This window comes from Arachis duranensis, chromosome 7 (genome assembly GCF_000817695.3).
Source record: "Arachis duranensis cultivar V14167 chromosome 7, aradu.V14167.gnm2.J7QH, whole genome shotgun sequence".
NCBI classification, from domain to species: Eukaryota; Viridiplantae; Streptophyta; class Magnoliopsida; order Fabales; family Fabaceae; genus Arachis; species Arachis duranensis.
Genome location: NC_029778.3, coordinates 51,767,526 through 51,780,295, shown reverse-complemented (window position 1 = coordinate 51,780,295; position 12,770 = coordinate 51,767,526). Strand labels below are relative to the sequence as shown.

Below are 12,770 nucleotides of genomic sequence, written 5' to 3'. Positions count from 1 at the left end.
ATAAAAAAATGTGTTTATGCTTACTATTTTTTAAAAATAAGTATTTTTAAAAATATTTAAGATAAAAAATTTTAAAATTTATATAAATTAAAGAAGAACGAAAATCATGTAATATTGATTTTTTTTTTAAATTTATATATGTAAAAAAGCCTAGAGTATCATCGGTCCTTCAAGGGCTTTTCGTGTTTTGTCATATTGTAAATTAAAGAATTAAGTTGGTAATTTTGATAACACCACCTACATATAAGAACATGAAAAGAGGACAAGAGCTATGTCCCACTAAAAGGATTTGCCAATTCAAGCGAATCATTCTCAGATCTTCTTTAGTGTAAGCATATACACGTGAAAAAGAAAAGCTACTTTACCCACTCTCCTTGATATCAGTATTATATTACTTTCTCTTTCCCAAAGCATGTGTTATTTAAAAAAAAAAAAAATTACTAATTAAATGTTATTTTTTAGTTTAACAATTTATTACTTAATTCTTATTTGACTCTTCTTATTAATTAGATTTTATTTTAATAAAATTTTCAGTTATAAACGTGAAAAATGTTTAACATTAGTTTAACCATAAACACATTAATTATTTAAATTTTAAAATATTATAAAAAAATTGTATATACACCAAAAAATATTTAAAATTTTAAGTGATGTAACAGGTAAAGATAAACAATTTTAGTAGTCAATATCATACACCTACCTATAACTAAAGTTAGTAGTGTGTTAGAACAAAAAATGGTATTAAAAATAATTTTCTGATGCATCTCTATTAATTTGGGGTGGAATATATACACATATACATATCAGGCTAACAAACTCCTAACCTAACAGAAAAGATTTTTCTCTAAATAAGGTTAACTAACTACAGTAAATAAATAACAATCATAACAAGTAAAACAAGATATCTGCTAATACTCTCTCTCAAGTTGGAAAAAAATGTTAATGATTCCCAACTTGCTGATCAAGTTTTTAAACAAGGTAGGCTGCACAGCTTTTGTTAAAACATCGGCAAGCTGATGTCCTGACTTCACGTGCACCAGCTTTACAATACCGTCTTGTACACGTTCTCGAACAAAGTGACAATCCATTTCAATATGCTTGGTACGCTCATGGAAGGTGAGATTCTCTGCAATATGTATTGCAGCTTTGCTGTCACAGAAAATGAAAGGCGGATTAACTTATATCTCAAAATCCTGAAGCAGCCTCATAATCCACACAACTTCAGCAGTGATATTGTCAAGTGCTCGATACTCTGCTTTAATCGTGGACCTCAAAACTGTATCTTGTTTCTTCGACTTTCATGAGATTAGAGAATCGCCAAGGAAGACGTAATAGCCGGTAGTAAATCGTCTAGTTTCGACACAGCTTTCCAAATCAGCATCCCTATATGCCTTGATCGATAAAGGAGAAGAAACCGAAAAAAGCAAGTCCTACCCAGGTGCAGCCTTCAAATATCTCAAAACATGATAGACAGCATCCAAATGGATAGTGCAAGGAGAAGACATGTATTGGCTCTGCTTGTTCACAACAAAGCAAATAGCAGGTCTTGAAATAGTGAGGTAAAGCAATCTACCAATCAACTTCCTATATTGTTCTACATTCTCGAACAAATCCTCATCAGTGGCAGTAAGTTTTATGTTTGGATTCAAGGGTATAGAGGCAAATTTATAATCCGAAAAATCAGTGTCTTCAAGCAAAGAAAGGGCGTAATTTCATTAAGACAAACAAATTCCTTCCTTAGATTTTGCTATCTCCAATCCAAGGAAATGCTTTAAGGAGCCAAGCACTTTAAGTTTGAAAAGACCTTGCAAAATTTGCTGAGTTTGGACAACCATATCACTAAGTTTACTAGCAACAATGATATTGTCGACATATACAAGCACCAAAACAAGTGAATCGCCTATTCCTCTATGAAATAGAGAATAATCTGATTTGGACTGAGTGAAACCAGCACCAAGCAAAGCAGTAGAGAACTTGGTAAACCATTGCCTCGAAGCCTGTCTCAAGCCATAGATTGACCTGTTTAATTTGCATACAAGCTTCTTCCCCTGCTCCCCCTTGCTGGCATATCCCTGAGGTAGTTGCATATACACCTTATCATCAATATCACCATTCAAGAAGGCATTATTAATGTCTAGCTGCAACAATTTCCAATTCTTCACAGCAGCAACAGCAAGGAGTAAACGAACAATGGTGAGTTTGGCAATGGATGAAAAAGTATCCTTATAGTCTACACCAGCTTGTTGAGTGTTTCCTCTAGCAACCAAACGAGTTTTGCATCTATCAACTAACCCATCTTGTTTGCGCTTCACCTTATACACCCATCGATAACTAATACAATGTTTTCCGATCAGAAGCAGAACCACCTCTCATGTACGGTTATTCTCCATAGCTTGTAATTCCTTAGCCATATCCTGTTACCATTGGGGATACTTGGCAGCTTGGTGATAAAATTAGGGTTTATAAAAATTAGAAACTTGCATACAATAATCCTTGTATGCTGAACTCAATCTCTCATAAGAACAAAAATGCACCATTGCCAAAGGATTCACTGCATTGTTGCAATGGTAGCCTGTAAGATAAGTAGGCACCCTATAGAGTTGCTGACTTTTTTTTAACGGTTGTGGGTTCTCAGCTTATGGCTGTGTTACAATAGGAACAGGTGTAGCCAGAGAAACGAGTTGAGGTGTATTAAGAAAAACTTCAATTGACTTAGGAAGGACATGATCATCAAAAAGATCAGGTAAAGAAGAATAAGTGTTGCCAGCTTGAAAGGAAAATTCAATTAATGAAAAATCACATCCTTTGAAATAAAAAAATTTCTATTCTTGAGATTATAGAATTTGTACCCTTTGTAACCTCGTGGGTAGCTAAGAAAAACTGCTGGAATGGCTCTTGGTGAAAAATTGTTCCTAGAGGAAGGTAAAGTCGAAGTATAGGTAAGGCATTCGAACACCTTCAAGTCTTCATATGCGGGTGCCTTATTGTAAAGTAACTGATAAGGGGACTTCCAGCCAAGAGTAGAGGAGGGAGATCTAATGATCAAAAAAGCTGCAATAGCAACACATTCACCCCAAAAATAAATTGGGACATCGGATTGATAATACAAGCTCCTTGCCACATTCAAAAGGTGTTGATGCTTTCGTTCCACCACCGAGTTTTGTTGTGGTCGCTCACACAACTGAATTGGTGGAGAGAACCTTTTGATTTTAAAAAATCAGTAAGAGATAACTCAGGTGTATTGTCGGACCGAATCTTCTTAATCACACAGCCAAACTGAGTGTGAATCATGGCAAAAAATTCTTTAATATTGGTCGTAGCATCATATTTGGCTTTCAACAAATAAATCCAGGTATATCGACTATGATCATCTACCAAAGTGAGAAAATACCACTCCCCGTAGCAACATGATAAGGACCCCAAGTGTCACAGTGTAACAATGAGAAGAATTCTGACTCCTGATTATTGTTGGAAACAAAAGACAATCGTTTTTGCTTGGACAAAGAGCATATGTCACACAGTGAATTTTTATTAGGAGATGAAGAATTACAATTCAAAGACAAATGTTGCAAAACAGGAAAAGAAAGGTGGCCTAATCTATGATGCCACAATTTTTCACTTATTGCATTACAAGAATCATAAATGGCCAACGTATTGTCACAATCGGCATTATTACATGTAGGTTCAATAACATTGACACCTTTAGACATAGAAATTGGTGTGTGTGTGTGTGTAAACATACAATCCATGTTTCAATTTACCTTTTCCAATTATCTTAGAGTTCAGGTGGTCCTGAATCACAAAACCAACATCAGAAAGAAGAATATAAAAATACTGCTTTAACAACAAGGAACTCACTGAAATCAGGTTAATTTTGAATGAAGGCACATACAAAACTTCAGTGAGTGTGAAGGTTAGAGATAAGGAAACAAAATCAGAAGCAAGTACAGGTTGCGAGTATGATCAGGGAGAACCACAAACTTATTTGCAAACCAGATTAAAGGTTTAAAATTGTCAAAAGTACAGGTCACATGGCAAGTAGCCCCAGAATCTAAGATCCATGATTTAACTCCAAGTGCAGAAATTAAAGCAGTAGAGAAATGTTTACCTTTCTCTGCGCTTGAAGCTTCAGCAGTGATAATAGGGGGCATTGTGGATGAAACTTGTGTAGATATATAAGAGTGATATTAATTGTTGATACTGTTGAGGAGTGAGCTGAAGAGGAATGTCCTGACTTGTGTCCACATGGTTGACCCGAATTGTGGCTAGACTTTGCTTCTTGTAATTAGGTGGATAACCATGTAACTTGTAGCATTTATCCTTGGTGTGGCCGAGTAAACCGCAGTGAACATAGAGCAGCTTATCTTTCTTCCCTGGACGGATCTTGGAGTTATACTGTGTGTTCTTCACGGCAAAAGCCAGCTGTGTCTCATTGCTTGTTGGAGGAGCAAGAGTTAGTCCTCGTTGCCGCTTTTCTTGAACGATTAGCGAAAAAACTTCAGAGATGCTAGGCAAAGGCTTCATCAACAGAATTTGGCTCCGAACTTGATGGTACACATCATTCAACCCCATTAAGAAGACGAGAACATATTCCTCATCAGCATGAGCTAAAAATTCACGAGCACCACCACAATTACATCGTACTGAAGGTCAAAAATGACATAATTCTTCCCACACACACTTCATCTTAGTAAAAAACTGAGAGACAGCAAAAGAATCTTATTTCAAATTGATTAACTCTTTTCGCAGTTCATAGATTCGAGGACCATTCTTTTGCTGAAATAAGTGACCTAAATTTATCCAAATCTCATGAGCAGAACCAGCAAAGATCAAGCTCGATGCGATCTCCTTGGAAACATAGTTGAGAATCCAGGTGCTGACGATGTTGTTCAGACGACGCCAGCGGAGCTTGGAAGAGTGAGACACACCTTCCTCAAGTGGCGGAATCGTGCCGTCAACGAATTCAAGTTTGTTTTTACCATTAAGCGTCATTTCCATCGATCTCTTCCATGAAGGATAATTGTCGTCGGTGAGCACTTGCGTGACCAAGGCAAGGTTCGGTTCATCGGAGGAATGGAGCAGAAAAGAATTGGCTTCATCGATCGCCGCCATTGCAGAAAAAAATTGAAGGTTGGAGAGAAAGTAAAAGGGGAAAAGAAAGTTCGAGAAGGAGGGAAGATGATCAGAGAAGAACGCTGAAGAGTATGAGAAATTCTTCTGATACCATGTTGGAACCAAAAATGGTACTGAAAATGATTTTTTGGTGTATCTCTGGGTGGAATATACACACATACACATATCAGGCTAACAAACTAACAAACCCCTAACCTAACGAAAAAGATTCCTCTCTAAATAAGGTTAACTAACTGCAATAAATAAATAACAATCATAACAAGTAAAGCAAGATATCTACTATGGGATGCTCCCATAAAGACGTTTAGAACGTCTTTTTGTAAAGATGTTGCATTATTATTGAATGTATTAATGAATCGGTTATTTTTAAATTTCTTAACAAATTAGAATAAAATTGATTTTTTTATAATAATAACAATAAACCCAATTTTTTTTAAGGATTTTATTGTATTTTTAAATTTTTAGATATTTAAATGTCTGCAAAACAAAAAATTAGAGATATATTTATCTTTTTATCAAAAAAAATTAAAGATATACAGTTTAGATTGTATAATTTAATCGGATCAAATTGGGTCTAGTAATTATAATACAGACAATTGAATTTATTATTATTGCTATAATAAACTGATTTTGTTCTAATTTATTAAAAAATAAATTATTAATTGATTTAATAAGAATGTTCAATAATAACATGACACTTATAAATGTCTCAAAAAAAAAAGACATTTTTAATGTCTTTATTAAAGTGTAAATGAGAAAGTATGATTAAACAAGTTGGGAAACACTTTAATTACCCATTCATCAACTAATATCTTTTATTAAAAAAAAATTAACGAAGAAAGAGAAGCATGAGGTTTTCAGAGGGATTGGTGGTGGAAATTGAGGTTCCACAGCAGAGGAACCTTCACGGCGGAGCTCGATTCCCAGCCGTGGTGACTCCTTCTTCTTCTCCTTCTCCTTCTCCATCTCCGCAGCAACTCATAGAATCTCATAAACAGTTGCTGGATTCGCTTCTTGCGGAATCCGGTGCTCTGCTTCTGAGGGGATTCCAGCTGAACACCCCCTCCGACTTCAACGACGTCGTTGAGGCCTTCGGCTACGACGAATTCCGCCTGGCCAGTATCTCCGCACCACGCTCCAAAGTTGTAGGGCGTGTGTTCACCGCCAATGAGTCCCCGCCGGAGCAGTACATCGCTTTCCACCACGAGATGGCCCTGGTTCCTGAGTTTCCTTCCAAGTTGTTCTTCTTCTGTGAAGTAGAGCCTCAGGCTGGAAGTGGCGGCGAGACTCCAATAGTTCTGAGTAACCTTGTGTACGAAAAGATGAAGAAGGCGCAGCCTGAGTTCGTTGAGCGGTTAGAGAAGCATGGCTTGTTGTACACAAGGTTCTTAGGTGACAACGACGACACTTCTTCTCCGATTGGCCGTGGCTGGAAGTCAAACTTCAACACCACAGACAAAACCCTAGCCCAGCAGAGGTAATTAACTAGTTCACAGTTTTCATAGTCATTCAAATTGAATTGCAATTATTGAAATTGGAAAAATGCAGGGCGAATGAAATGGGGATGAAGTTGGAATGGTTGGAGGAGGGAGGAGTGAAGATGATAATAGGGCCAGTGGACGGTGTGAGGTATGATGAGAGGAGGGGATGCAAGGTGTGGTTCCATACTATGGTGGGATGGGATGATCCATCAAAGCCTGTGACCTTCGGTGATGGGGAGCCACTACCGGAGGGTGCGGTGACTGAGTGCCTCAGAATAATGGAGGAGGAATGTGTTGCGATTCCATGGAACAAAGGTGATGTTCTCATCATTGATAACTTGGCTGTTCTTCATGCTCGAAGACCATGCAATACACCCCGCAGAGTTCTTGCTTCACTAGCTTCTTAATAACTACCCTGCATGCATTCCACTACATTAATAACATTACTAAGTTCCACTTATATTACAGTGTATGTATTTCACAATAAGCTTGTTTAATTACCAACAATGAATTCCTATGATTTGTTTGCCTCCCTTTGATCTAACTTTTTGTCTTGGATGGTTATATGCTTTTGGAAACTTGTGAGGTCTTTAAGCCTGTCTTTGTTTAACAGAATATTGACACACAAGATTTTGTTTGACATAATAGACCAGTTAGTATATTTTGTATAAGATGGATACCAAAAATATTAAGAGCAATTAGGGCCAGCAATATTTGTGATTGGTAGCCATCAACTAACCATCAATGATGATTTGATGGTGTGAGATTGGTGTGAGATTTCATCCAATGGTTCACCTTTTTCTGTTGGTTACATGCTGACCAAAATGTAATAAAATTGTTGGCCCCCTAAACTTTTCCAAATATTAATAAGGGATTTATTTTATTATTTTTATTAATTTTTTATTATTATATTTTTTATCTCAAATTTTTTTATTGAAAAAAAAACAAAAATAAATTAAATTTTTATCATTTGTTTTAATTTATCACTAAATAAAATACAAAAATATAAAATTTTGTATCTTAGTTTTTTATATCTTATTTTTAGTATTTTATTTTATTCTATTTTAAAAAGTAAATGTAGTCTAAATATAAAAAAAAATCAAGACAAGCATCATCAAGTGTTCCAAATGTAAGAGATTATTATAGAGTTTTCACTCGTTTGGAATTGGAAGGGTCTGCGTTTAACCAAAAACTGTACTAAAGTGAATATTCACCTAAAATTGATAATTAAAAAGTATTAATTAATAATTTAATTATTTAATAATGATATGTAATTATTATTTTCATATAAAAATTGTGAGCAATTATTTTTTAATTTATATTTTTAAACATTATTAGTTAATTGTTGAATAAAAATAATAAATTTTGTGAGCTTTTTAACATTTTTTTGGTAATTTATTTCAAAAGATGTAAAAAAAAATCAATAACTGTTATTATTAAAATAAAAAATTTAGAAATTATAAATTTTATTATTTAAAATTGAGTAAATATTAATAAAAAATAATAAATTTATTGACCATATATAATATTATTCTTTTGTAAATACATATCTAATCCCACCAAAAAAATACATATCTAATCCCACCACGGGGATCGGACAATCACCCACCATAAGGTTCAGCACCAACGTGGACGTATTGCTAACATGTATTTTTATCTGATTCCTGGTATATTTTTCTTAATTAATCAAAATACTTTCTTAATACGGGAATGACGAATTCGCATTATTAATGGTCTACTATTTGCCCAATATGATATGAGAGATGACCAAACATTAATTCTACTCCTACTTTTTGTCTCACGAAATGTGTAATGGATGAAATTATTTATGTTCTTTTTGTCTCAAATATTAAATAGGGTAAATATAAATATATAATTCTATTGTTATAATTCTATTGTTATAACTCAAGAATTGTCTAGTAACTTTAATTATAATGAAATATAATAAAACAGAAGTACATTTGGAAAAACATACAAAATCCATATTATACTTTATCCTAAAAAATAAAATAAAAAATACAAGAAGATGACAAGATTTACTTTTTTAAACTTCTTCCACTAATAAAATCATATTATATTTTTATTATATGTAAATTTTAAAATCCACAACTAATTTGTCCAAAATTTCTCACTTACATGACTGCCACTTCAACAATAATATAGCATAATTTTAATGAATTCTTTAATAACATAACAACAAAGAGAGACAATAATACTAGTAACAATATACTTGCATTTACTCTTTATCACACTTTTGTAATAGAAAAAAAAAACACTTGATATAGCTAACTCTATTTTTTTTTTGAAAATTTCGAGTAAGAATAAAGTTTTACATTTAAATAAAATTTTTATCTAAATTTATCCAAATTGTTGGAATAATTTTTAAATTATGCACTATTTTTTTTTTACTTCTCCTCTTTCTTATATTTTTTCTTTTTTCAAATTTGCAGATTCTTTTTTTTTCCCTTCTTCTCCTCATTCTTTTTTTTCTTCTTCTTCTCCTTATTCTACTTCTCCTTTTTTTTCTTCTTCTTCCAAATTTGCACACAGATTTTTTTTCTTTCTTTCTTCTTCTCCTTCTCTTTCTTCTCCTCCTCTTATAAATTATCAATTCAATTCAATTCAGAACACATGCATCTATTCAATTTAAAATAATTCAATTCAATTCATAATGAACTGAACATGTTACTAAGGTGAAACAATTGTATAGTACGAAATGAATGAAACATTGTCCATTATATAAAATCAAATTCAAAACAACTTTATGCACAATGAACCGAACACGTTATTAAGGTGAAACAATTGTGTAGTACTAAATGAACAGAACATTATCGATTATATAAAATCAAATTCAAAACAGCTTTATGCATAATGAATCGAATATGTTATTAAGGTGAAAAGATTGTATAATACTAAATGAATAACGGAACATTATCCATCATATAAAATCAAATTCAAAACACCTGTGTCTACAATAATTTAGAGATTATCAATTCAATTCATAATGAACCAAATATGTTATTAAGTTGAAACAATTGTATAGTACTAAATGAATGGAATATTATCCATTATATGAAATCAAATTTAAAATAATTTTCTGCATAATGAACCGAACATGTTATTAAGGTAAAACAATTGTATAGTACTAAATGAACAGAACATTATTCATTATATAAAATCAAATTCAAAATACATGTGTCTACAATTTAGAGATTATCAATTCAATTCAATTTAGAACACCTGCGTCCATTCAATTCAATTCAATATAATGTAGCAATTGTATTCTATTCAATTCGATTGAAAAAATAATTCATTAGCAAAATATTGGTGTTGTTAGTAATGACGATAACAAAAGAGGGAAAGAAGAAGAGGAGAAAGAGGAGAAGCAGAAAAAGAATCAGCGTATGTGAATAAGGAGGAGGAGGGGGAGGAAGTATGCGTGAATTTAAAAGAAGAAGATGACATATGTATGTATTTGAAAGAAGAAGAAAAAGTATGTGTAATGATGCTCTTTTAATAAGAGTGATTTTTGTTAGTGTTGGATCAACTTGAATAAAATTAAATAAAAAGATACTTAAATGTATAGCGAACTAGCATTCCTGTTCTAATAATAAAATCTTAGTCAATCCTTATATATATTTATTTTTTTATGAAACTTTTACTCTTTACTAATTCTTATCAAGTTGAATAAATAATTTATTTTGTAACTTTTGAGAATTCTATAAATTTCTAATAGCTGTATTCAACTTGAATCTTTCCATTTGTTTAAAATAAATTGATAAATTAAGTTTAGTTTTAACATACTTTAATATATTACATGTTATTATTTATGTGAACTTAATTATTGTGACTTATAATAAGTTAAATTGAAACAATGAGATTGTCCATTTTAATTTGCTTTGATTCATGTAGTTTGAAGCAGGTAAGTTCGAACTCAACTAACATATAATTCGAATAATGTAGATTCAAATTATACACTGACACACAAACTAACATAATTCGAAGTCACCTAATTCGAATTACACACTAATAGTAATTCGAATCATGTTGATTCGAATTACTCACAATGACGCAATTTCATGTAATTTGAAATAAGTTAATTCGAATTACACAAAGTATAGTTCGAACCAGGCTGGTTCGAATTATAAAGGATCACTCGTGTATATATAGGGTGTGAACGTGAATTGATTTTATTAGAGTGAAAAAATGGCTAGTGAGGAGGGTTTTGTAGTCTTGGTTCACCATAGAGGATCGATTAAGAGGAAAATACGATCCGGTGTGAAGTTCACTGATAAGGATCCTCTCAGTATTTTCTTGAGGCCTACGACTAGCTATGATGACCTTGTTAGTTCTGTTCTACGGAAACTTGGTCTAGAAGGCGTGAAACAGGTTAAAAAGTTTTTCTATCGCATTCCAATCTCGGTCCTCCAAGAAATCGTGAAATATGATTGTTTCACGATCGGTAGTGATGAGGACTTGCAGGTCCTACTTTATTGTCGTCGGCAGTTTTTCGAAGTCAGAACACTAGAACTATTGGCAAAGTTGGTTGATGTGGTATCCACCTCGGGGGGTTCGAATCGGAATACCCCCACTGTAGCCATGGTAGCCGGTTCTAGCTCCAGACCTGTCGGTGCATCTTCCACCGTACCTGTGTATGAACCTTTGGTCTAGCCTGTCGCCTCCCCTTCATTCGCAGTGGATCTCAACGGAAGTGGAGGCGGTGAGGTTGGAATAGAGGATTATGTGCCGACCCCTTTATAGTGTGTTGCACCAGCTGGTCTTTGAGATGCATTGTTGGATGATCGAGACGACGACGATGTGGAGCCGGATATCATTGCTGATGACAGTGGCGATGATATTGGACCGAGTGAGCCTGCTAGTGCGGGAGGTGGTTCTAGCTCTGGCACACAGCTCTACCCTCCATATTTTTCATCTTTGGACTTGGATGCAATGAGGCAGGAGGGGGATCCTGGGGAGGCTGCTGGTTTTGGCGCCAGAGATGCGGAAGGGTCTGCAAGTCTAACAGAGTTTCAGGTTGGTCAGTAATTTCAGGATAAGGATGAGGCCGTGTTAAGTGTGAAGACTTACAGCATCCGACGCGGGGTATAGTACAAGGTGGTGGAGTCTGACTATCGCCAGTATGTTGGAAAGTGTATTGAGTTTGGGAATAGGTGCACATGGTTTATTCGGCTTAGCCTCCGGCAACGTAAGGACATTTGGGAGGTCAAAAGGTACAACGGACCACATACGTGTCTAGCAACCTCCATTCCCGGACTAACCCATGGGGTACTCTCTTGAAGTGTTTGGTCGGCACCGGGAACACCAACGAAGTAGTGTGTGTTTGGATTTCAGTTTGCAAACGAGAGTTTGCATAAAAGTGATTTTGCAAACTTACTTTTGATGAAAAGTAAGTTTGTGTTAACGTGATTTATGTTTGACAATTTTTATATCAAAATTGATTATAGTAAAATAAATGTTGTTTGGATTATACTATTCAAAATCACTTTTAGATGAAAAATTACTAAAAAAGACATCAATTAAAATAATTTTTTATAATATTCTATTATTTTATTTTAAATATTTGAATAGATCTTATTAATTCATTGTTATTCATTATTCTATTAAAAAAATATAAATTTTATATATATATAAGAGTATTTAATCAAATATGTTATCTTTTTATACCATACTCTCAATAATTTCAAATATGTTATCTTTTTATACCATACTCTCAATAATTTTATTCTTATAAGACTTTTTTGACATCCAACATTCATAATTTTATTAATACTTATGAATATTTTTTATTTAGTTTGTCTTTTTTGATGGATCAATTAATCTATATTATAAAAAAAGTTACAATAAAATATAATATATAAAAATTATAATTATAAATTTTACATAGTTGAATAAAAAATAAAAAATTTTAGCCAAAACAAAAATAAAGTATAATAAAATATAAAACGAGAATTCATGTAAATAAAAAACGATAAAAATTTTATAAAACAAACAATATATATCATATGAATAAAAGAAATATAATAAAAGGGAAAAAAATAAAATTCATATAAACAATATATATCAACAATATATATCATTGATGAGCGGATAATTTGTACGCTTTTTGGCATTGTTTTTAGTATGTTTTTAGTATGT

General features: G+C 33.1%; 2 protein-coding genes across 2 annotated transcripts; both read left to right on the top strand.

Annotated features, from left to right (window-relative positions):
• The first annotated feature begins 5,925 nt into the window (after positions 1–5,925).
• Positions 5,926–7,158, top strand: LOC107459002 (clavaminate synthase-like protein At3g21360). The gene is made up of 2 exons (XM_016077225.3): positions 5,926–6,610; positions 6,682–7,158. Exons 1-2 carry the CDS (start codon positions 5,982–5,984, stop codon positions 7,019–7,021), a joined length of 969 nt encoding a protein of 322 aa, XP_015932711.1. The 5' UTR covers positions 5,926–5,981; the 3' UTR covers positions 7,022–7,158.
• Positions 7,159–10,820: 3,662 nt separating this feature from the next.
• LOC127740553 (uncharacterized) lies at positions 10,821–11,660 on the top strand. The gene is made up of 2 exons (XM_052251592.1): positions 10,821–11,244; positions 11,422–11,660. The coding sequence occupies exons 1-2, from the start codon at positions 10,821–10,823 to the stop codon at positions 11,658–11,660; spliced, it is 663 nt and encodes a 220-aa protein (XP_052107552.1).
• The last annotated feature ends 1,110 nt before the right edge of the window (positions 11,661–12,770 follow it).